The sequence below is a fragment of the Trichosurus vulpecula genome, chromosome 2, assembly GCF_011100635.1.
Source record: "Trichosurus vulpecula isolate mTriVul1 chromosome 2, mTriVul1.pri, whole genome shotgun sequence".
NCBI classification, from domain to species: Eukaryota; Metazoa; Chordata; class Mammalia; order Diprotodontia; family Phalangeridae; genus Trichosurus; species Trichosurus vulpecula.
The window spans coordinates 379,579,180-379,606,108 of NC_050574.1; the positions used below are offsets into that span (position 1 = coordinate 379,579,180).

The 26,929-nt window shown below is 35.7% G+C and overlaps 1 protein-coding gene across 1 annotated transcript in view; it reads right to left on the minus strand.

Annotated features, from left to right (window-relative positions):
- Window positions 1-26,929, minus strand: part of BRWD1 (bromodomain and WD repeat domain containing 1) — a 150,624-nt gene that overhangs the window by 12,671 nt on the left and 111,024 nt on the right. Inside the window, exons 30-37 of the mRNA XM_036747966.1 lie at window positions 22,833-22,988; window positions 19,745-19,865; window positions 17,875-18,000; window positions 13,734-13,815; window positions 10,720-10,761; window positions 7,921-8,067; window positions 5,703-5,855; window positions 4,696-4,859 (exon numbers count right to left, since the gene is read on the minus strand). Of these exons, the coding sequence (XP_036603861.1) occupies window positions 4,696-4,859; window positions 5,703-5,855; window positions 7,921-8,067; window positions 10,720-10,761; window positions 13,734-13,815; window positions 17,875-18,000; window positions 19,745-19,865; window positions 22,833-22,988 (991 nt within the window). The remainder of the gene's footprint in view (window positions 1-4,695; window positions 4,860-5,702; window positions 5,856-7,920; window positions 8,068-10,719; window positions 10,762-13,733; window positions 13,816-17,874; window positions 18,001-19,744; window positions 19,866-22,832; window positions 22,989-26,929) is intronic.

The window sequence follows — 26,929 nt, forward strand, 5'->3', positions numbered from 1 at the left end:
ACAATTTGTTTCTTCTACTCTCTTATTTATATATCAGAAAAGAACACAAGGAGTTAACTGAAAAGCTTTTGTAACTTGAGACTGTTCAAGGCATACAGAGGGAAGTAAGTAGTAAAGAAAATAGGGCCAGAAATCAATATTTGAAGTGAACTAATCTAAGACATGGTATCTCAATGCATTGGTCTTCTCTTGCTGTTGTTTTCACTCTGATTTCAAAAAAACCAGAAAGCAATTTGGCAGAAACAGGCATAGAGTCTGATTCCACAGTAAAGATGGCAGAAACTAACAGCAAGACAGTTTATTATTTTTTAAAATGTGCATTCCTGGCACTATGTCTGCTGAGAATGAGACAGCTGGTTTTGTTTGTTCATTTGGGAGAAGAGGTCACGTAAAGGAGACTGCTTTATTGGTTCCACTACTAATGGGGATGTATGTGTAGGGGAAAAACAGATTTTCCTTACTTCATAATCTCTGGCTGCAGAAGAAAAAATTGATTAATTATTTTTCAAAACTGTGGCCTCATTTTTCATACTTACCCTATCAGATACACAGATAACTGGACATTTAAAATGTTCATAAAACATATTAAAATGGAATATTAGCAATTCTTATCTTTTAAATATGCAAAGTTTAGACAGTAGTAATGTTAAGTCACACATTAAATAAGTACAGATATAAACTAATCCGAGTTTTCCATCTCATGTTAGGCAGAGCGTGTACCCTGAGGAAAGGCTACTAGGCTAGGTATCTTCCATTTGTCCCAAAGCAAACATTTCCATCTCTACCAGCACAAGGCAACTTTCACTTGCAGCTAGCTCAATTTCCCAAATGAGATGTAGAGAACCTCCAGTGCAAAGGGCACCCCCTCCCTTTGATTTCAGGTCTTCCATCTGTTCCTAAACCTGTCCGTTTGAGGGTAGAGGAGTAGCATTCTCCACTTACTGTTGAATATTCTCATACCTGGTCATACCTCTCACATTCTAGTAACTCCTGTAGATTACCAGCCAAACCCCATTCTTCACTCCCCACCACTAAATTCTTCATTCCAATGCCCTTCAACCCCTCTCATCCCAAAGTGTTATCATAATTTCCACCCAACCTTTTCACTGAACCCTCTGGAATGCCTTTTCCATAGCCAATAAACCTCTTCATCTTAAATCTATTCCTCTCCCACTTCTTCCATTTACTAGCTCTTACTAAAACCTGGCTTTCCCCTGATGACACACACAATCTCCCTGCCACCTTTTCCAGACTGGCTGTACCTTCACTCACTGGATGAAGCAGAGGAGTTGGAATACTCCTTTCCAGTGATACCTCTAGGTTCTCCCCCTTCCTCCACCACTCATAAAAACATCTCTTCCTTCGAAGTTCATACTAATCATATATAACACCCTATCAAAATCCTGGTGGGTAATGTCTATAAAACCCTTGGTCATTTCCCTTCCTTCCTCAATGAGTTTAATACTAAATTCACACTTTTCTCTCCTCCTTAACTCCTGCCCTCATACTAGCGGACTTCAACATACATACTGATTCTTCTTCAAAAACTCTAACCACTCGGTTCCTCCTCAAGCTACTCATTCTTTCTTCCCATCTCAGACACACACAAAAACATAGTCACACTCTTGATCCTGTCATCATCCATAAATTACCAATTCCATGTACAAGAATTCTGAAATCCCCTTATCCAAACATAATCTATTGGCTTTTCACTTCTCCCTCTGCCTTTGCTTGTATAACCCTACTTCTTTTTCATGTGCACAATGACCTTCAATCCCCTAATCCCTCAATTTTCTCCCTGGCCATCTCCCCTGCACTAGCCACTCTCTCTTCTTATCCCCATCTTGACCCCTTGGTGAACCAATTCAACTCTACACTGTCCCCCTTTGAATCCCTCACCTTCTTATAATATTACCAAGTATGCCCAGATAAGCCTCAGCACTGGATCACTCCCATCATTTATTGCTTTTGCTCCTGAAGAAAGGTGGAGAAAATTATACAACTTCTTACCGGGTCCACTACAAATTTATGTTATACCACTTCAACCAACTGTCACTACAATTAGGCAATGCCTATACCTCCTTTATCAACTCACTATCCTAGTCTCTACAGAGGTTCGTCCAAACCTTTTTGTCTCTCTTTCCAACTCTCCCATGGCTCCTCCTGCCACCATGCCCAGCTGAGAACTTGGCTGCATATTTTACAGAAAAAACTGAGGCCATGTGCTGTGAAACTCCTCCTTACTAATCTATCAATCAGGTACTTTCTGCCACTTTTCAACTTCATCTGTTTTACATGAAGTGGCCTTACTCTTTACCAAGGCTAATCCCTTTACTTGTTCAAGTGATCTCATTCCACCTTGTCCCTACTCTTTTATTTATTAATATTAATCTCTCCCTCTCTACTGACTTACTTGCTACTGCCAACAAACACACTCATGTCTCCTCCATTCTGGAAAAAATCCTCACATGATCATTCCACGCCTGCTAACTATGTCCTATTTTTCTTTTGCCCTTCACAGCCAAACTTGAAAAAGCTACCTAGAGTCCTCCAAGTGCTTCCACTTTCTCTTCTCTCACTTTCTTCTTAACCCCTTAAAATCTGGCTTCCAAATTTATCATCACACTGAAATTGCTTTCTCCAAAGTTACTAATGATCTCTTAGTTGCAAACAGAACGGCCTTTTTTCAATCCTCAGCATCCTCAGATATCTCTTTCCTCCTTGTTATTCTCTTCTCTAGGATGTCGGGACACCATTTTCTCCTGGTTTACCTCCTACCCATCTGACCACTCCTTCTTGGTCCCCTTTGTTGTATCCTTTTCTAGGTCATAGGGGCAGCCAGGTGGTGCAGTGGATAGAGAATTGGGCTTGGAATCGGAATGATGCATCTTCAGGAGTTCAACTCTGACCTCAGACACTTACCAGCTATGTAATCCCAGGCAAATCATAACCCTGTTTGCCTTAGTTCTTCATCTGTAAAATGAGCTGGAAAAGCAAATGACAAACCAATCTAGTATCTTTGACAAGAAAATCCCAAACAGCATCAATGAGGAGTTGGACACTACTGAAAAGAATGAACAACTAAACTAACCTCCAGATTATGCCCTCTAACTGTAGGTGTCCTACAGGGTTCTCTCCTGGGACCTGTTCCCTTTTCCCACTATACTACTTCACTTGGTGATCTCATCAGTTCCATGGATTTAAATACCATGCTATGCTGATGATTCTTAAATCTATCTATTCTGCCCCAATCTCTGTTGACCTCCAATCTTCCATCTCCAACTATCTTTCGAACACTGCAAACTGGATGTCCAATAGACATTTTAAACTGCCCCAAACTGAGCTCATTCCCCTCCCCACTAAATTCCACCTCCCACCCCCACCCCTTACCTATTATTGTAGAGGGCAACATCAGTCTTTCAGGCTCATCTGGACTCATCACTATCTCTCATCTCCTATATCCAAAGCTGTTGCTAGGCCTGTTCATTTCACCTTCGGAAAATCTCTTAAATATGCCCCCTTCTCTCCTTTTGCACTGCCACTACTCTAGTGAAGCCCTAATCAATGAAGGCCTCGATTCCTGTAACAGCCTGCTGGTGGGTCTGCCTGCCTTAAGTCTCTTCCCACTACATTCAGCCACTAAAATGATTTTAAGAAAATCAAGTTCTCATTATGTCTCCCCCTTCTGCCCCCAATACAAATGCAAATGCTCTGTTTGCCATTCAAAGCCTTTCATAACTTAGCTCTCTCCTACCTTTCCAGTCTTCTTACACCTTATTCCCTGACACACTGTCTTTGAACCAGTGACACTGGCCTCCTGGCTGTTCCATGAATAAGACACACCATCTCTTGGCTGGGAATTTGCCTTTCTCCTCCTCTCCATGTGACTGACCTCCCTGGCTTCCTTTAAATTCTAATGTCCCACTGTTCATAGGAAATCTTCCTTAACCCCTCTACTTCGAGTGGCTTCCTCATGTTAATTGTTACTTATCCTTTACATAGCTTGCTTCGTAAATATTTGCTGAGTAATTTCAGGATTAATGCACTAATCTAGGGAAATAATTTGCTACTAATTATTTTGTACTTTATAAGTCACTATAGATAATGTCTATACATGTGCCTGGCTACATTTTTTCCATATGCTAACAACTTGTAAGGCTATCAGTTATGAAGAAATTAATTTATTGTTGTTGTTCAGTTATTTCAGTTGTGTCTCCCTTTATTTTGATCCCTTTTGAGGTTTTCTTGGCAAAGACAGTGGAGTGGTTTGCCATTTCCTTCTCGGGCCCATTTTACAGATGAGAAACTGAGGTAAACAGGGTCACAAAGCTAGGAAGTGCCTGAGACTGGATTCAAAGTCATGAAGATCAGTCTTCCTCATTCCAGGCCCAGTGCTTTATCTACTGTGCCACCTAGCAGCCCATGTTCTACATGAAGTATAAGCCGTAATTTGTTAGGCATGTCGAAAAACTATTTTTCAGACTTTTACCTTAAGATATTTACTATAGCTTAAAATAGCACGTTTTACTCCAATATCATAAAACACATACACATGATAAAAAGTGACTTCCCCAAACACTTTTCAAATCATTTAATATCATATCTATCTTTAATATCTATATGCATGGTATGTTAATAAACTAAAACATCAAAGAATCCAAAAGTTATGACTACAACTTGTCATCACCAATTCACCTGAATTTGCTAGATTGATAGCCACATGTGGAACTTTGCCTTCTCTTACACCTCTGACTTCTTCGTAATTTTTCATTGTATTTTTGCCCAATTTTAAAATCAGAGGAAATTCTCCTTATTTTTTCCTCAAATAGTGCAGATAATCTAAGAGTCATACTGTATATCTACAAAGAAAATGAAAAAAAGCACAATTAATTATAAAATAGCCTTCAAAAGTATTTCAAGATTTTAGTAATAAATAAGGTCTTGGCCATGGCCAATAGATTTGCTTTTTATCTGATTATCAAAGGAAATTATTAATTTCAAATCTCTGTCCTAAATGCTATTTGCTAAATAAAGAGTAAAATGGAGGTACAGAATGAGATATATTTTCAGACACAGCCAAAGAGAGTCTCATAAGGCTGAGGTGGAGACCAATGGAAAGTGACAGTGATGTTAGGAGGGAAAAAAAATGGAAAACTTCAATTAAGCTTAAAAAACCTTTAGGTCTGAAAAGCTTAAGGATGGTTTCTATTCTTAATTGCTAAGGCTGAGTTTGAAAGCAATAAAGGCATTGTTTGAGTAAATTTCTTAAAGTAAATTCTTGAGGTCTTTATGAATAAATATTTACACGAATGAATATATATACACACCCCTCCCCCCATGCCCCACTGCCCAGACACACAAGAAGGAAAACATAAGGAAACAAAGACAACAAATTCAAAGGAACCTACTCAGAGAGATTAGAACAGACAAGTGGGTAAAGACAAGGAGGAAAGGAACATAAATAAGACAAAGTATACATTTTAAACAGTTGTGTGAACTCTTTGGTTAACAGTTGTGATTTACATTTAAGTACCAATATAATGTGTATAAAAATGTTATCAAAGGTTTTTAAGGTGGTTTGTTACAAACCCATTTTTCATTTACCTAGGTTAATTTTTCTACTCACCACTAACTAGCATGTGCTAACCCACAGGCTATGTGTATAAATCCTTCCTTTTTGTTTTAAAGACATTAAAAATTACCTTTGACCTTTTGTTTGGTGTGTATGCTTTAGCATTACTAAATATTAATCGGATATCTTTGCAAAATTCCAGTGGGTTGTCATAATTTCCTGCTTCTAGAGTTTCCCTCACTGTTCCAAAGTCCATTGGAGTGTCTATAATATCTCTATAGTCCTAGGTTTAAAAAAAAAAAAAAAGAGGTCATTCAACAAATATTCTTATAAACAAAAAAAACTAGGTGTAAAAAATTTTTTAAATTGCAGAATCAAAATGATAAATCTATGAGAAATCCTTGGAAGCCATACAATTCACCCATTCCAAACAAATGGAAAGAGAATTCAGTCCTTAGAAGTAGTTTTCTTTTGGTCTACACCTAAACCTTTTTTTTAAACTACCTTTTCTTAAAAAAAGTCCACAGGCCTAGGTTTGGAAGCAAGAAGTAAAGTCAACATTTACTGATTAACAATATAGTCAATGCTAAACGTAAACAAGTAAATAAATACATTTCTTTCTTTCTTTCTGGGGGATATTCTATGTAAATGGGTAGAAGGCATCACATAGTAAAGGAGAGCCAACCTTAAGAGTCAGGAAGTCCCCAGTACCACTTTTAACATGTGCTGCCTATGTGACTCTGGAAAAGTCATTTAATCTCTTAGTATCCTAAGGTAGTTAATCATAAAATGTAGAGCAGGTGACTATCTGCATTGGCTGAAGAGATCCTCATATCAATAAAATTACAAGTCTAGTTAAAAATAATGGGTAATAAGAATAATCAACTCTTTATCATGTTCTGGACACTGGGAAAGGTGGTCATGACAATGACGGGCCAGGCCCTGCACTAAGCATTTTACAATCATCATCTCACTCCATCCTCACAACAACCCTGGGAGGCTGGTGCTGTTATTATCTCCATTTTACAGATGAGGAAGCTGAGGCAAATAGAGGTGAAGTGGCTTGCCCAGGGTCACAAAGGTAAGTGTCTGAAGCAGGTTCGGTCTTTGAATTGTGGTCTTCCAAGCATAGCACTCTACCCAATACTCCATGCCTAACTGCCTCTAATAATGCCTAGTCCTTGGAAAAGGGATAACTATTTGCTCAATTACCTATTAATCAATCTTCTACTTAACTTGGCTAATATTTTCCACTTGACATTCACTAGTGTCTGCTGATTTGCAGGTTATGCATATAACTACACCTATATAAATGACTCTTCTGTTCACAATGGAAAATTATTTTTTACCTTTTTATGTGTCATTCTTAAATATAAAGTGTTTAAAGTACTGATAATTTTCAGTGGCATTATACTCATACATAGTATCTCTGTTAAAGAAAATCATCTCTCTGAACCATAAAATCATAGATCCAGAAGCAATAAGGCCATTGGGTACAACTCCTCATTGAGAAGGCCTGAGGCCCAGGTAGAGTGATTTGCCTAATATCACAAAGAGTAGTCAACATCAGAGGCAGGTCCCTCTTACACTAGTCATTGCATTGAAGTAAAAGCTCACACAAATAGAATTACAATCATTGAAAATCATTAATGATTTTTTCAAACTGCTATATAATCAACTGAAGTGATAGTTTCTGGAAAAACTCTCTGTATCAAAATTTCAGGTTTTACTTTGTTTCCTTAGTATTAGTGTTGGAAGAAAAAGAATTGTCTTTATCAGAGCCATTTCCAAAATGTATTAAATCAAAGAGAAAGAAATATAATAACCTTGGTGTAGACAAATCCTTGCATTTAAAAAGTAACCCACATATAAGCAGTGCTTTACAATTACAAAGTACTTTACATATAATCTCATTTGACCTTCACAACCATGATATATCATATGACCTCAAAACTGGAAGGGAAACTCCTTGAAGAATTACTGAATATATGTGTTATTCCTTTAGTACAAAGTGATCTCCATAAACATAGACTATTGCTTTTTATTGTTATAATGTCTTTATATCCTCAGCATCTAGAGAGTACTTTGAATTTATTAAGAGCTTAGTAAGTTTAATAAATATTTGTTGAATTTGTACGGATTACCAAGAAATGAAAAATACTGAACTTAAAAAATACAAATACTTAAAATTTTTTCTCAAACACGTCATTTAAAAAAATATTTAGTTATTAACAGCTTGTACACACCAGATACATGAGAGTATATCTTGTTCTTATAAGTTTAATTCAAAGATGTATCAATTACATTCTACTGTCCCCAAAATAAAAATTTAAATAATAATAACTTACTGGATACTCAACCAAATCAACAGGATGTCTAAATGGCTCAGAATCTTCACACTGGAAAATTAAGTTCACTAGTTCTTTACATTGTCTCTGCCAGTTATTTTTATCATATTTCGTTTTATTACTGTTCCTTTTCTTCCAATGATGCCCCTAAAACATATTCACAACATCAGTTTCCGAAAACTACAGTTATTTTTAAGAAAGAACATATCCTAGATAAACTATGTACAAAAGAAAACATCATCCAAAATGATAAATACTGTGAGCAACCTTACTATTGCCATAATTAAGTTATATGATACTACCATTGTTACAAGAAAAAAAAAAACTTTCAAAAATGACTCAGTGTAATTGATGGTCTAATGGTATGCAACACTCCAGATAATCCATAAAGGTGTACTTATTACTGGGCATTTATCCAATAACGGCATTTGAATATCCATGTTGTAAAATAACACATCTAATGACCAAGAAATTGCTTTGTAAATGATAGAAAAAAGAAGCCTATGTTTTTAAAATCAGTAGGTTACAGACGTGTAACAAAATTACAAAACAGTTTTTACTGAAATGTTTTAAAACATTCTAAATTAAAGCCTTTCAAACTTAAACAATGGAAAAATATTAATTGCTCATGGTTAGGTCAAGCCATGATAACAAGAGTAACAGTGCTTCCTAAATTAATTTACTTGTTCAGTGCTCTACCAAGTGATCTGAAGGAAAAAAGGGTGAAAAATCCCAAGAGAAATAATGTAAAGAGGGAAAAGGAAGGAGTATCAAATCTCAATTTATGCTAAGAATCAACAAAAACTTCTGGGAAAACTGAAAAACGAAAAACAAAAACGAACAAAAATTGGCAGAAATTAAGAATTTAAACCAAAATCTTACACCATATACCAAGATAAGCATAATCTATAGATAAAAGGTCACATCAGAAGAAAAGCTTTCAGAGCTATGGAAAGGGGAAGAATTAAGAAACAGAAGATAATTTTGATTATATAAAATTTAAAAATTTCTGCAAACAAATCCAATTCAGCTAAGATTAAAAGGGGAAACGAGTAAACTACAAAAACTTTAGCAGCATGTCTCTAATAAAGATCTAATTTCTATAAGTCATAAGGAGATTAGATGTGTAAGAATAAAGCCATCCGCCAAGTGATAAATGGTCAAAGGATATGAGTAATGGAAGAAATCCAAGCTATTAATAGCTTTCTGAAAAAATGTTCCAAACCACTAATAATTAGAGAAATGAAAATTAAAGAAACTCTGAGGTTCCACCTCATGCAGTTAGGCAAAACTGACAAAAAAAGGAAAACTACAAACGATGGAAGAGCTATGGGAAAACAGGAACACTAATAGACTATGTGGAATTATGAACTAGTCTAACCATTTTAGATGGTCTAACCATCCCCACTGTAACTAAACTGTGCATCTAGTGATATCACTACTAGGCCTATACACAAAAAAGATCAAAAGAGAAGGACAAGGATCCATATGTACAAAAATATTTATGGTAGCTCTTTTTTTAATAGCAAAGAACTGGAAACTAAAGTGGGGAACTGAGGAATGGCTAAATAAATTACTGTTCTATGAAATAAAATAATAAATTATGAAAGGAATGGTTTCAAAGAAACCTATGAATATTTGTTTGAAATGATGCAGAAGTAAATTAGCAGAACCAGGAGAACAGTTTATAAAATAAGCTACAATAATGTAAAAACAAACAATATTGAAGGACTAAAACTAATTTAATGACCAACCATGATTCACAAGGACTGACAATGAATGAAAATGCTACCCCATCACCTAACAGAGAGGTAACAAACTCAAAATGTAGAATAAGACACACATTTTTAGACATGATATGTTTTGCTTGAGTATATATAACTGTTATAAGTATTTTGTTTTTCTTTTTCCCAATGAGACTGGGGAGATTGGAGTGGAAGAAAATAAATGCTTATTTTAAAAAATTAATTTACAATGAATTAAAGTTTTTAAAAATTAAAATGCATAACCTTCTGTTCTTTGTAAATGGTGTATTTCTCCCAGACACAGACTCAAAATCATACCTCCTTTTCTTTATTTCTCTAAATCTAGTCAGTCACCAATTAGTGTTTACTTTCACTGGAAATGGCTCAACTCTTTTCCTTATCATAGCCCAGAGAATCTACTCTGATTCAACTTTCTTCATCTCACCTCTGGGTCACAAATACAGACTTCAATTGATGACCCTGGGTCTCTTATCACTCCATACTAAAAAAAAAAAAAAACACCCAAAGGAACAATGCACTTTTTCTTAAGTACCACTTTTAGCATGTTATTCCATAGCTCAAAGTCCCCCTCCTTTTCCTACAATATCAAATCCAAGCTTTTCACCCTATCTTTTAAAATTACCATAATCTGGCTCTAGTTGATGCAGAGTCCAGATAGAGGAACAACTATAACCTCATTTCCTAATCACTTGTGCCAGTCAAACTGTCTTCTGTCCTACATCAACATATAATGCTGATTCCTAGAGTATGTGTTTCAGGTTTTGCCCTTCACCTAACATGTCTTTCCCACCCCCTCTGAATACTACCCCTGCGCTAAAACCTACATCTGAAGTCCACCTCTTCAGTTCAATCAACACTTAATCCTAACTAATTTGTAAGCATCCTTCCTAAGATACTGCAGGAACAAAGAAAATATTTATTCAATTATTTCAAGAAAAAGAAAATCTTCAATTTAAACCCTAATTTAGTAAAGCATAATCTTTATAAAACATCAAGAGCATGTAATAAACATGAACAAAACAGAATAACTTACTCGTATTCTTCCAGAAGAAGTTTTAGGAAGATCATGCTCATCCTACAAAGGAACATGAATCAGATCACTTTAAAGGTGGTTTAACTTTTCAGAATTATCTATTCAACAGAATAATCAGATTTGTTATTCTTTGACCTTTCTATAGCTTCTAAAAAGAATTACATTCAATCACTAATTTGATGCATAATTAGATAATTTTTAACTCCTCAGCTCTTAATTTGCTCAATCAAATTAAGCAGTCTGTTCTAGCTAGAAAAATCTAGAACTCTCTCTGTATACTAATCATAAAGTATTTGACAAATTCTTTCATACCAGCCTGATGGCCAGGATGGGCCATGTAATAGTGGAATTAATTGGACCATGAAATCAGATGAAAGACTGAATAAAGGTTAATTAGGCAGGAGACTTCGAGGGAAATTTCTCAGCAACTTATCTTTGGCCCTATACTGATTACTATGCTTAACAATGTTTTGGATAAAGGTGCAGATGATGCTCCTATCTAACTTTCAGGTGACACAAACTTGGGAGTCAACACATAAGATGATGACGTCAGCATCCAAAAAGATTCTTGATCGTGACCACAAAGAATGCTGGTCCAAATTTTTTTTAAAAAATGAGATGTGATGACTATAAACATAGCTATATGTGATGACTATAAACATAGGTCAAAAAATCAATTCATAAGTATCAGTTGAGAGAGAAGCTAGTACCTCTGAAAAAGCTAGGGAAATTTTTAGTGTGATGAAAACTCAATATGAACCAACAATACAACATAACCTTGAAAAATGCTAACATAATCTTGGGCTGAATTTAAAAAGGTAGTTTAGGGAACAAAAGAGGTGGTTAACCTCACTGTATTTTGTCCTAGCACATGTCTAATGTACTGTGTTCAGTTCTAAGGGCTACATTTTATGTGGGATACTAACAAGATGGATAATGCTCAGAAAAGTATGACTGGGATGGTACAAGTGCCCTTGAAAACAAGTCAATAGTCATCATTTCAAGGAACTAGGGATTTTTAGCCTGGAAAAGAAAAGATTTGGGGGACCGTGACAATTGCCTTTAAGTATTTGAAGGGCTGTCATGTAGAAGAGAATCTATGTGGCATCTGGCCCTTCTCTCCCTCTTCCCATCCCCATCACTGCAAAATTAGGAAAAACAGGTAGAAAATGCAGAGAGTCAGGATTTAGGTTTGATGTAAAAATAAAAAACAAAACACAAAACTTAACAGTGCTACCTGAAAGTGAAATACATTGCTTGAAAGGTAATGATTTTTTTTTCACTTGAGGTCTTCAAATGAATAACCATTTCTGGGACACTGTAAAAGGGAATCTTATTCAGCTATACATTATAGCCTAGATAGACTCTGAGATCTCCTCAAATCAATTCCACAATCAGTAGTAAAATAACAGGATGACCTTACCCTAGCATATTTTTAACAAAAGCGTTTGTGGTGGTGTTTTTTTTAAGCCAATTAAACTTAGGTCATTACATATTTACCATAGGTACAAAGAACCAGAAAATACCAATCTCAAGCTTAAAAATGTTTTAAATAGGTGCCATAGTTTTAGGAAAGAGAAATGAGAGGTCATCTAATAGCTAGCTGGCATTTATGTAAGCCCTTTAAGCTTTAGAAAGGGTTTTTTATAGGTGTTATCTAATTTGATCCTCACAATAATCCTGATAGGTAGGTGCTATTATTAACTCCAGTTTATAGATGAGGAACCTGAGATTAAGAGGTTAGGGCTTTGATTAGGGTCACACAGCTAGTGTCTGGAGTGAGGATTTGAACTAATTTCTTCCTGATTCCAAGTCTAAGACATCTACTCCATGATGAAGAAACTAAGGCCCAGACAGATTAAACTGGAAACACGGGCAGTGATAGGCAGAGTTTAAATCTAAAGCCTCTGGCTTCAAATCCAGGACCTCATTCCATTGTTCCAGGCTGTCCTCTCTCCCATAAATAATGACAGGCCATTTATACAGTGCATGGTGAGGAAAATGATTTAATAATTATGGCAACCCTTCAAGGTTGCATCTATCTCAACTTTACAGGTGAGGAAAGTTAGAGAAAGCTAAATGTGGTCACATAACAGTGATGCTCAGGCTGCGTACACTGCAAAAAATGATGCCCCTTTTGGACAATCTCAGCTTTACCACCTTCTCCTGGCTTAAAAATAAAGAAAAAGAAAAAACTCCCCCCATTAAAGCCAACTGCCAACCGGTTTATTGTTTATAATCTCAAGAGAATTAGTTGCCTAAATCACTAAGAAGTTAAGTAACTTGCTCATCCATGGTCACCTTGATTTTTTAAGTGTCACCACTACTTACACTATGCTGCCTCAAAAATATGCAGAGAAAAAAATTTCCAAATAATTGCCTTTAAAGACATTTATATATCTCAAGTTTTAGAGACACTGCTATACAGCTAGGGATAAAACATTAAATAAGATTACTGATGAAAATATTTTATTATTTAATATCAGTATAGTTCATAAATAATTGTGTATTTCACAGGTTCTCTCAAAGATTATCCAGATTAATTTAGGTCACCAAATCAGATAATACATTCTAGTTCCGCCTATTTTAAATAGGAACAGTATAATTACAGCACTGAAAGAAAACTAAATATAGGAAAAAATCAAGAGAGCGAAGATTTTGTGCTGTTAAACAGAACAATTCTTTATCCTTAACCCATAGCCATTTAGATAAGATTATACTATTCTGTTCAAAAAGCAGTAAAAAAAAAATATTAAAATTAAAAAATGCTGATTCATTTTGCTACCTGTGCACATCTTGAAATACACTTTAAAACATATTGCCTTTTTCCCCCCCAAAATTGTGTTTTTCCAGCAACATATATAAGCGTTGGGAAATATTCTAATGAAAAGTGTAGAAAGAACACCTGAAATTAATTTTAACTAGTTAAAACTAAAGTAATTTTCTCATTTGGTTTTAGGTTAGGATAAAGAAAAGTTTTTTCCTATAAATAAAAGTACAAATTAATTTTATACCAAATCATCAGCATCTGTGCAGTCTTGTTCATCATCTTCACTAATATTACAAAATTCAGAAATATTTGTACAGTCTTGATTGCTGAAAGAAAAAATTAGGTTACTTCAATGAGAATATATACAATGGTTGTTGCTTCTGTGATTCTACTACAAAAATGATTCATAAAGATAAGTGATCCTCAAAGCTTCAAGAAAAACTGATTATCAGAGTATGAGAATCAAAAGGACCCATGAATACATTGTGTGTTCTTATTCACCCTCTAAAAATCACAAAAGACAGCATGGGGAGAGACACTGCCTGCTCTTCCCCTATGAAGCTGTAAAACAAGGTCACTCTCTCTATAAAGTCAGGATTCTATGTGAAGAAAAGTAACAAAGTACCTCAAAATAGCTGCCTATAGGGCTATATAATAGGAGAAAATCATTTTTTTATTATTGATGTTTTCTTAATAAGGGCAAATATTATATACCTAAAGCCAAGAGCTGGTATTATTTGTAATGAATAAACATTCCAAGTCTTTCAAATAATATCTGAGTGTAAAGCAAGTATATCCATTGTTACTGTTATTATTTCAGAGTCAGAATTAATAAACATTTATTAAGCATCTACTATATGCCAGGCACTGTGCTAAACAACGGTGAATAAAAAGAAAAGTAAAAAACAGTTATCTGCCCTCAATGAGTTCACAATCTTCTGAAGGAAGAGAGTACAGAAAGAGAAACTGAAAGGGTTGGGCTGGACAGGGAGGGGTGGCGTGCCACGAGGGCAGGGTGGAAAACAATGACCAGGCATGGGAACAATAACGAATTCCTGCAGCTGGGATGGGGAAATAATTTGAAGAAGTGTGAGTTTCAGAGTTGATTTCATATTGCAGAATGATGCATTTCTGGAGATCAAGAAATCCATAAGGTAATCCAGGGAGAAAATGATGTGGTGAATTAATTCCTAGTGCCTTCCTTAAATAATATAAGATCAAGGATGAGCTCTCCCACATCCACCTCCCACCCACTTCCACCAGAGGAAGGGATCTCAGGGGCAGGTGATGCCTGGGGAGTGTCAATTTCAGTTATTTGAATTTTTTTTTGGTTTAGACCTGTCATTTTATTGGTGTAGGCAATCTCTAGTAAGTAAACTCCCTCTGTTGATGGAAATAAGTAATTGTTTTATAATTTAAAGGTCTAGTAAATTGCCTGAGTAGGCACTGAGAAATTAAGTGACTTGCTCAAAGTTACAATGTGTAAACTTCTAGCATTTAATACAATGTTATAAATGCTAGCTATACAATTAAGAAAAGAAGAAATCAAGGGAATAAGTATATGCAAAGAGGAGAAAATTGTTCTCTATTTTCAAATGTTAGGATGATTGAGAAGTCCTGAAATTAAATGAAGTTATTAGTGAATTCAGGAAAGAAAATAAAACTGTAACAATCACCACTCTTTCTTTATGTTATTAATAAAATCCAGAAGAGAAAAAAATCCATCTAAAATAACTACAAAATGTAGTTGGAAGGTTGCGGGTGGGGGGGGTGGGGAGGAGTAGAGTTGATGAGTAGTCATGATGATACAAAAAAAGAAAATAAATAAGAACATCAATGAGACAAAAAATACACAGAAGAGAGAAGGAAGATGAGAAGAGAAACAGGGATCTGCTATGTTAAATTTACTAGTCACCCCTTCCACATTTCAGGGGTTAGAAGTGCACTGTCACTCACAATCTGGAAAATCGGTATTATTATGGTACTAAAAGATAAAATATGTTGATATTATACAATACCATATACGTATATTTTGTGAATTCCTGAGTTTCTAAACTTTTTCTGTGTTGTCTGCATCCTCCGCAAAACTCCAGAAAGTTCTCATTTAATTTCTCATGCTGATCCATGATATATTAAAACTGTGATGGGGAAGGGGTAACTACATAAGCTTTAAAAAACTAAGTAACTGATGTTCCTAGTTTCATACACAAACCATTTTCCCTAAGTAGGGGAAGTAAAAGAATGTAGTTTAATTCTAAACTAAGACAAGGAAAATTCCATTAACTTTACTTTTGTTTCTGTATCCTTATTATCCTATCTATATAAACTGTATAACCTAGGAAAACTATGTAAAAAATAAAGACTGTAAACTAACTGTAACTCTAGCAGGAGTGGAGGGAATGGTTACCCCTGCTCCTGCAGCTATATCAGTGTGGGTGTTCCAGTGAGCACTACACACGCTCTCTCGAGGAGCATAATAAAATGCCTTCCTCTGCCCAAAAACAAACAAACAAACAAACAAAAAAAAACATTTTCCCTGTTCTCTGTGTACTGAAATGCTCATGTTTGTTAGGATCATATTAAAAGAATGCATTAAAACCAAAATTTTTTAAAAAGTAATTGCAAAATGCATAAAACATCTGGGAATTAACCTACCAAGACAGGCTCAGGACCTAGATAAATACAACTGTAAAAGGTTCTTCACAAAAATAAAGGAAGACTGAAACAATTGGAGAGACAGTCACCATTCATGGTCTAACCCTAGCAATTTAACAAAAATGACAGTAGTATTTAAATTATTTTATAAATCATGTACAATACCAAACAACCAAGGAGTCCCTTTATAGAACTAGTTAAAATAACAATGAAATTCAACTAGAGAAATAAAAGGTCAGGAAATCTCAATGGAAAATTTTTGAAAAAAGCAGGAAATTAGATAGACTAGCATTATTAGATTTTAAACTATACTACAAAGTTATAATAATCAAAATTATTGTACTGAGTAAAAAGAGAAACTGACTAAGGGAATAAATTAGAAAGACTCAAAAGCAAACAAACATAATAGCCTAGTTTTCAATAACCTGAGGACATCTGTTACTGGGGTAAGCATTCCTCACTTGACAGTAATTGCTGGGAAATCTGTAAAACAGCTTGGCAGAGATCAGGTCTATGCCAATATCACCTGGTATGGGCATCTAGGTGGAAAAGTGGAGTGCCAGGCCTGGAGTAAGAAAGACTTATCTTCCTGTGTTCAAATCTGGTGTCAAACACTTACTTACTAGCTGTGTGACCTGGGGCAAGTCACTTCACCCTGTTTGCCTCAGCTCCTCATCCGTAAATTGAGCTGGAGAAGGAAATGGCAAATCACTCCAGTTATTTTTGCCAAGAAAACCCCAAATGAAGTCACGAGTCAGACACGACTGAAAATGACTGAACAATATCTCCTGGTGTACCACAGGAAGTATATAGGTCACATCATAAAACAAAGAAAAGAATGGAAGTACTTTACACCATAACTAGGGGGAGAATCCTTAGAGATAAGTGATCATAAAAGAAAAAAACAGACAATTCTGATAACATAAAACTAAAAACAATGTGCACAAACAAAATTAATGAAGCTAGAAGAAGAGAAGTTTACTAAAGAAAAAATCTTTACAACAAATATTTGATATCCAAATATATAAGGAATTCAGGAAGTCAATAGACAAATGTATAATAATAATAATAATAATAATAATAATAATAATAAAAATAAATATTAAGCACTTGCTTTGTGCCAGACTCTGTATTAGGAGCTAGGGATATAACTACAAAGAATGAAACAATTCTTTTCTCAAAGGAGCTGGACTTGATACAAATAATCTAGAAGAACTATTCCCTAACACAAAAGTGATCAAAGTATATAAACAATCCATTTCAAAAGAAGAAATGCAACCTATGGAAAGAAGATGGATGGAGGTGACACGCAAGCACTGTTAGGTCAAAAGAGCTATTGGATTAGAAGAACTTGGTTGCTATCTGGAATGAATGTCTCCAATCTGACATTCAATTTACAATACAGAGTAAGAAAAAATGAAATTTAATTGGCATTATTTTCTGCCACTGAAAAGAACATTGTTATTGTAATAATTATGTCATTCAAAGTAACAAATGAAATAGTGCCCTGGAGTCAGGAGGACCTGAGTTCAAATTCGGCCTCAGACACTTGACACATGTACTAGCTGTGTGACCTTGGGCAAGTCACTTAACCCCAATTGCCCTGCCAAAAAGCAAAAAAAAAAACCAAAAAAAAAACCAAATGAAATAGTTATGCTTCAAAGGCAAAAAACATACAGTAGAGAAAGATAATAGAATAACGTGTAGTTGAAAACATCGTTACTACTTACTTAATGAATTTTAAAAGCTGGTCAGTGATCTTCTTAGCTGATCTTGCAATAGCACTTCCAGGTTCATTAAAGGTTCTGGCATTATATTCTATATACCTTACTTCCCAGACCAGGGCAGAAATCCTCCTTTAAAAGAAAGTAAATAAAATAACACCGAAAAGCTATTAGATTTAGGACTAGAAAATGAAAGTGTGATTAAGGGTGAATATAACAAATTCATGCTTAGGATGTGAATCCAAATGTACAAAAACATTATGAACCACCTCTAGCACTATCAGCTCTGCCACAATCATGAATGATTATATTGGTTTGGGGTAAACATGGGTGAAGAACTAAAATGTCTCATCCCATCACAGGGTATGGGAGGGGAGCTAGTAAGGAGACCATCATGTCTGGATGTTTAATTTCATAAGTGTAGGTAAATGCCAGTGTGGTAATTCCCTCCAAAGTTTCAGACTGATTATGATAACTCTTCTGTAACTCAGCATCTTAGAGCAGCGGCATCAAGCTCAAATAGAGATGGATCCTCGTAGGCTGCATATTATCACAAAACTATAAATTAACATTATTTATGTTATATTATTTATTTTGTTAGATAATTTCGAATTACATTTTAATCTGGTTTCAGAATATGGGCCACCAATGGGTCCTGAGTTTGACACCTCTATCTCAGAGGCATGTCTGGGGAACTGAGAACTTCTGTGATTTTCCCACCTAGATCTTCCTGCTGGCCCTATATTCTGACGCTATGATGCATGTTATCTCATTTTTACCAAATGAATAATTAAAATCTGATTAGATGTTGCTTATATAGTAACCTTGCAGAAGTTAGAAAAAAAATGTCAAATATACTACCAGTTGGTAATGAACACGGAAAAGAAATAAGCATGTATGTAATATCTACTATGTACCAGGCCCTGTTCTTTGCAAATATTATTTATTTCATATTTTAAGTATAAAGTTTGTATTTCTAGATGGTCTAGAGTTGATCCAGGTACAAAGTGATGATTGGTCTTTAATAGTACTCAATAATCTACCAAACTGAAGTATAATTATAAACCAAATTAAAGACTTTAAGAATAAAATCATTTAATTAGTAGGTTAACATGCTAATATTAGAAATTAATTTGAAATGCCATCCATCTAACATGATTTATAAGTAAAACAGTAAACCATGTAAAATCATTAGTTCTAGAGTACCCATCCCTGTGAAAAATATACTGCTATCATCACTCCCACAAAGAATGATCCAATATATTTTGGAAAATTTAATAAAATAATTGCTTTTATTTAGAAAACATTCTTCAGTAGTCTCACAGCTATCCTTTTAGTCTAAATTTCTTTTTCATCAATTATTCTTTTCTAACCATTTCCGCTTCTCTATAATCAGGGATCACTTCCTAAACTTGGAAGTTTGAATAGTTTTTTTAAAAAATTTACTTTTAAAAAATAGATTATACAACAAATAGTGAGCTGAAAATACTATTCATGCACAAAACATTTTTTTATTGCTGGTAAAATCTTCACAAAAAGGCCTTTATCTTTCATATGGAAGGACTAAATAATAAATACACTGAAGAAATAAATCCACGCAGAATCTAGGAAATCATACTAGCAGGGGAAAAATTACTTTCATTGTTAATCCTTAAGATGGCCAACTCCTTAGACAAATATAAAGAAAAAGTAACACCTAAGGTTTTTTAATACCAAAGTTATCTTAAAATAAAAGAACCTAGAGTAATACGATTCTAATATAACTTTCTGTTTTTGTAAAATAAAGAACACCTTTATTCTCCTTGTTTACTAGAAATCTTGTAGGTAGGAAGAAAGAAGCATATTTCAAAATTAAATTTTTTATTAAGCTACTGACCTGTAAAATCGATGGACAAGTCTCATCCGAATGGTGTAAAGATCTGTTGGATAGGCTACCACTGTACAGTACTTTGGGTATGTACATAGGTCAACTGGACCTGCAAAAGCTGCAGCTATATCTAAGAAAAAAAAAGCCATTTAAATAATTAAATTTCAGTGAACACAGACCCAAAGATAATGAAACTTGTTTCCTTCCTCTTGGCAGAAGTATAAGAGACTTACCTACCTTTATGTAACTACACATATGCCCTAAGTCTCTGTTCTAGGCTGCCTTCTCTCTTGGTAACCTCAACTCCCAAGGATTTCATCTCTATACAGATGACCCTGAGATTTACATATCCCTCCCTAGTGTCTTTCCTGAGCTCCAATTCTGTATCACCAACTACCTACTGAACATTTAAAACTATTTGTTTCATAAGAATCTCAAACTCAACATGCCCAAAACAGAGGTCCTCAAATGCACAACCCTACTGAGCTTCTCTATTTCTGTTGAAGGCACCAGTACCTTCCTAGTCATCCAAGTTCTCAAACTTAACTTCTTAGTCTCCTTCACCATATATACCATAATCAAGCATCAAATCTTGGCAATTCTAACACTACAGCATCTCTCAAACCCATTTTCCCCGCTATATTCTCACAGCCCCAGTAACCTCTATTACAATAGCCTTTTGGCTCATATCAACATTGACCCTCTCAAATCCATTCTCGACATGCCTAATAAAGCACTGCTCCTAAAGCACAGGTTTGACTGTATCTCTCCTCTGCTCAATAAACTCCAATAGCTTGCTGTTACTTAAATCAAATACAAACTCCATTTACAACCTAGCTCCAATTCCATTGTTTAGTCTTTTCAGTCACATCCAACTCTTTGTGACCCCGTTTGGGGTTTACTTGGCAAAGATCCTGGCGTGATTTGTCAATTCCTTCTTCAGCTTATTTTACAGATGAGTAAACTGAGGCAAACAGGGTTAAGTGACTTGGCCAGGATCACACAGTTAGTAAGTGTCTGAGGCCAGATCTGAACTCAGAGGTCTTTCTGACTTCAGACCCAGTGCTCCACCTAGCTGCCTTTTCATGCATTCAATTGTCCAATCAAACTGGCCTTGTTCTGTTACTCACATACACAATTCCACTTCCTGTCTTTATGCCTTCGCTTAGGCTGTAGGCACTCTCTCTCATCTCTACCTCTTAGAAGCCCTAACTCACTTCAAAGTTCTGCTTACGCATCTCTCAGACATGAGAAATATTTCATTATTACCCAAGTTGCTAGTGTTTCTCTCCCCAAATTATCTTGTATTTATTTTGTGTGTATTTATCTGTGTATGCCTCCCCTGACAGAATGCAGACTTCATTACATTTGTGCCTTAAGTATATAAACGTGCACTGGGCCTGGTATATAGTAGGTGCTCAGTAAGTCAATGAGGAATAATTAAGCATCCATTATGTGCCAGATACACACAGACACAGACACAATCAATAAACTGGAAATAATAAAAAGAGTTGGTATCTAGAAAGGCTTTTTGCCAAAGATCAGATTTTGGTTTAGACTTGAAACCAAGGAAACCAGGAAGTGAAGAAAGAAAGGAGAGAATTCCAGGCATGGAGGAGAGCTGGTGAAGGAAATCATGATTGTCTTCCTCAAAGAACATCATGGAAGCCAGGGTCACTGAACTGCAATTAAGTAATTGGGAAGTAGCAGAGAGGAGACAGTGGGAGACAGTTGTGAAGGGTTTTAAAAGCCAAACAAAAGACTTTATATTTGATCTTGGAAGTAAAAGGGAATAACTGAAGTTACTAAGTAAGGGAGGGGTGGAAAGGATAACATGATCAGATTTGTGCTTTGGGAAGATTAGTCTGATAGTTAAATGGAAGGTGGACTAGAGGAGGGAGAAACAAGCCTGGGAGACCAGGCACAGAAAGACACTGCAATAAAGCGAGGCATGAGGAGATGAGGGCCTTCACTGGGGTGGTGGCAGTGTTGGACAAGAAAAGGGGGCATACAGGAGAGATGTTATGAAGGCAGAATGAAGAACTTGGCAACAGACTAGATATTAGACAGTGGGGACAAAGGAGAAGAGAAAAAGTGAATATTTGAGAATGTCACCTAGGTTGTGCGCTGCTTTATTGAGAGGTAGGGCCAAGATGATAGAACAGCAAGAAGTTTCCCCTTAAACTGCCCAAAACAGACCCAGAAAACACATCAGACCAAATCCCAACAGAAAAAAAAAAAGTCACATTGAGTGCCTAGGCTAGCATTAGAAAACACACAAGTCTAAGAAAATTAGGGATACAGCCTGGCCAGGAGCATGCCCAGGGAGAGGACGTGCGCTGGATCATGAAGAGGTCCCAGATCCATACCGGGATACCGTGATAGGAACAAGTGCCATTTGGTAGCTCTGGCACCCATACCTAGTTCTATACCAAAGATCCAGGACCTATGCAAAGGAGTAAGGCACAGTAGTAAGAAGGCAGTATACTGAGAAGTAATAAGTTCACAGTTAAGTAGCAATTGTATGTTTCATCCACCAGGAGCAGGGGTGGGGTTGGGGTCTCTGTTCCAACTCCTAGTCCAGTCTGAAGCCTGGAGAGGTATAGCAGAGGAATGAGGACAGGAATTCTGTACCAAGGTGAAGCCTAGAGAGCCTTCCAGCTGGCTAATAAAGGCTAAGTCTAACAGTATTCTACCATTGCTCAGACCCAAACCCAAGCCAGAAACTTGTAGAGCTCAGACTGAAGCCAAAGGAAGGGAATGAGGGGAAAGGGTCAACAATCAGACTTTGACTTAGATCAAAGATCTCTGAGACACTGAAAGCTTGGAACACGCCATACACAGTGACTGCATTGTATATTTTTTTGTATCTGCAAAACAGGAGGCAGGAGGATTTCCAGAAATGAACGATAGAAAAACAAAGGACACCAATAAATCTTATTTTAAAAAGAAATTAAATCCTGTCATTTCTCTCAAAATTATTCACCAAGTAAAGCCAAAATATTAATTCAAAGCACAATGCAAATATCTCATAAACAATCATTTGTGTTGATGATTTGCAAATTTTTGATATTTCTAATAAAATGTAAACTGTTACCAAGATTCAAAAGCTGATCAATGCCATTGATTATTCTTTCACATTCTTCATCCCGGGACTTTTTACCCCATTCACCATTCTGGGGTTTGTATAACAACTTCTCTAGTTCATCTGAAGTCACTGAAATACTAGCTCCCAATTCTTCAGGTGGATCAACTACATATAAATAAAAATATGACACAAGAAAGAAAAAAGAATGAACAGGAAAATATAAAACTATAAAAATATACTTTTACATTCAAATAGCTCACTTTACAAATCTTTTACCCTTTGTATACAGCATAGAAAAATCTAGTTCAGTAAAAGATGGTCAAACCAAATATATCTCCAAAAGCAATCTTTCACAATCTCAGTCTTATCAAATTTTATTCCAATTCTATAGTGTGATACTGTACAATTTCAAGAGTTGAGCCTTTACATTTAAAATACTTCATGTCTAAAATATAAAATGTGGATACTTTCAAATAGCCAGTATAGAAGCAGCAGAAGGAAGGGAAGAAGGATTAGGGAAAGGAATAAGCATTTATATGGGACTTACAATGTGCCAGGGAAAGTGCTAAGTACTTTTAACAATATGGTAGGCAATAGTTTGCTAAAAGGTTTATAATCCTTACCTTATTTGAGCCTTACAACAACTAGGTAGCTAGGTAGATGCTATCATTACTCCTTTTTCACAGTTGAGAAAACAGAGGCAAAGAGAGATAAAATGTCTTGCCCAGGATCACACAGCTTATTAAGTACCTGGAGGCCATATCTGAACTCAGTTTTTCCTGACTCCAGGTCCAGCTCTCTATCTAAGGAGTCACCTAACTGTCCTGTGGGCACAAGGAGGTAGGGATTCTGTTCACTAAAATTTCAGCTCACTTTTCATGGCTATGCCATGGGGTTGTCCTACTCCAGAAAGCATGTAGGGTTGAAGGGTAGAGCTTGAAAGCCAAGGAAGATGATTTTGGACTTGATATGGCAGGCAACATATATAGTGTCATCACAGGACCCTACAGAAAATAGGCATGGGTGGGTGGGAGTGATTTTTAGAGCAATGATTTAAGAAAATTGAGCTGCTGAAGTGCAATTAAGGAGAACATATATATCTGACATTGTAGAGAAAGACAACTTTGAAAGACTTGGGAACAATGATCAATGATAAACTACAGGTACAAGACTGAAGACAAATACCCCATCTCACCTCCTATCATAAAGGTGAACGTTAAATTTAGAAAGAAACATGTTTTCCACACATGGCCAACAAGTGGCTTTGTTTCACTGGGATTATGCATGTTTTTAATAAAGGTTTTCATTTCCTTTTTTTCTTCTTTTTTTAACTGGCAATTGGAGAGACATTATAAATGCATATAAAAGTAAATTTATTTCTAAAAATGTTTCAAATTTGTCTTTAAAAATAGTAGTAATAATAAATGCTAATTGTACTTAATGTATTAATTCCTATACTTTCTGGATCTAGATTTTACTCAACTACTTCTATATCCTATCTGATAATTATTTAACATTTGAAAGAACCTCTGTATAAAAATAAGAAATGCAACTACTTGAATACGGATTTTGCAAACAAATATATTTTGGAAAACATGGAGCTTGAACTTTCCTAATTTTTACAATACATATAATATTAGTCACTAGATGTTTAGCTTGTATTTTAGAATCATGGTAGGAATGTGATAATACTGTTGTACACAGAATGCTTTGAAATGCTGTCAGTAATACCAACAATAACATTGGATTATTTCACATTTCGCAAATGGCACGCCAAAGAAGCAATCTTCATAAATTACCTATTTGCTTATAAGTGCAATTAAGTTTTAGTTTTAATTAAAAATAAAAAGAATTTGTCCAGGAAGCTACAAGGAAGGTGTTTGCCAATGCTAGGTGAACTTGTGGGAGAACATGAATGGAAGTCCACAAAGAATGAGCAAACATCCTATTTGTGATAAACTATATTGTTGAAGGGAGCATACACATCAATGAAATCAAAGATCCACCAAGTACCCACAATCTATCCAAAACACAGAGAACAGACTGAAGAAGAAAAGAATAAAAGAAAAGTTAGTAAAATATTCACAAAAACTCAGTAACATGATGAGGATATCTAGCTTAAAGTGTTTACAGTAGTACTAGATAAAGGACAAATACATACATAGTAAAGAAGAACTGACAGGAATCAGTAACTGTTGGGTTATAAGAGTCAAGATAATGCCAAGATTTGGAGACTGAAAAAAAAAAACATCAAGTCACTAAAAGAACTAAGAAAACTGGGCAGATTGGGAAGATATGATACATTCAGATTTAGAAATGTTGAACTTGATCAGATGATATGAAACCTAAAAAGAACTCTGAAGGTTTCTTGGATTTTCAAGTAAAGGCTAAATCCAGGGAAGTCATTAAAATAAAGGTGCTAGTTGAAAGCACGAGCCAGTATGATTTTTCTGAGACTGTAAAGATGATGGAGAGGTTCAACATTCACTAAGTCTTGGATATACTGATACACACAAGTCAGAACACAAACAGCATTCAATAACACAGAAATGAAAATAAGGATATCATGGAAAGAGGAAAGCATTTCACGTGATTAACATGAAATCTTTAGGAGTCGAAGTACTGAGGTCAAGAGTCAAAGTTAAAGAGACTGCACAAAAACCATGGATCAAAAAATCTGGAAGGGAAAAATAAAAAAAAAGCAGTTAACCTGCTTATTTTGTTGTTTTAAAAATGGCAAGATCTATTGAGATGTCACCTAGACAGTAGGTAGGAGAAGCATCGGAGCAGCACCTGCAAGTCTCAGACCAAAAGGAAGAGATTCTACAAGTAGAGATATTTTGAGGTGACGGTAGATAAGGGATCTCATGCAATATGGCTTCTATCTTTTCAAACAAGGGTGCAAATTAGACTACAAACATGGACTACAGAAACAAAGAGATTGGGAATACAAAAAAGATGATTAATAGAAGAGGTGAAACTGCAATGGACAAATTAGTCAATCAGTTCATCAGCATTTTATTAAGCACCCACTGTGAACTAGGCAATGTGCTAAGTACAGGGGATATGCAGAACAGCATGAAACCCCAAACAAACAAAAACATCCCTGTTCTCAAGGAGCTTAGTATATATAATGGGGGAAACAGCATACCAACAACTATATACAAATAAAATATATAAAGGATAAATTGAGAGGAAGTTAAATTAAGGAAGACTGGGTGGGGTTTCTTGCAGAAGGTGAGACATCAGCTGATATCCAAAGGAAACCAGGAAACTAGGAGGCATAGAAATAGTTGCTGAAAATGTTCAAAATTTGGGAGAGACTGTCATGTAACAGTAACAGTAAGAAGGTTAGTGTCACTGGATTACAGAATGCATGGAAGGTGGCAAAGTGTAATAAGACTATGAAAAGGTAGGAAGAAGCTGGGCTCCAAAGGGCTTTGAAAGCCAAATGGGAGGTTTTATACTTGACCTTGAAAGTAATCATAGTAGTAGAATAAGACAGTAACATGGTTAGGTTAGGGATGGCTCTGAGAGTCATGAGTTTATGGATGATAACTGAAACCACAGGAGCTGATGAGATCACCAAGTGAATAGTGTGGAGGTAGAATATAAGACTCACTGTTAGTAGGTGTGATATGGATGAAAATCCAGCAGAGGAAAAAAAAAAAAGCAGCAGTTAGGAGGAGAACCAGGAAAGAGTAGTATCACAAAAACCTAGAGAGAATGGAGTATCAAGGAGAAGAGCTTGACTAACAGTACAAAGGTGGCAGAGAGGTCAAGAAAAAATGAGGACTAAGAAAAAGCTGGTAAGTAACTTAGGAAAGAGAAGCTTCAATCAAATGAAGCCAGAAAGCTAAATTTCAGAGAGTTAAGAAGAGGAGAAAAGGAGGTAGAGGGGTCTTTTTCAGACGGCTTTTCTCAAGTTTTGGCACAAAAGGAGAGATATAGGATAATAACCAGGGGACAACGGACAGATTAAGTTAGGGTTTTTTGAGGACAGGGGAGACATGGGCATATTTGCAGGAGGCAACCAGTAGAAAGAGAGAAACTGAAAAATTAGTGAAAAAGTAGGAATAATCAAGGTGGGTAATCTATTGGAGAAG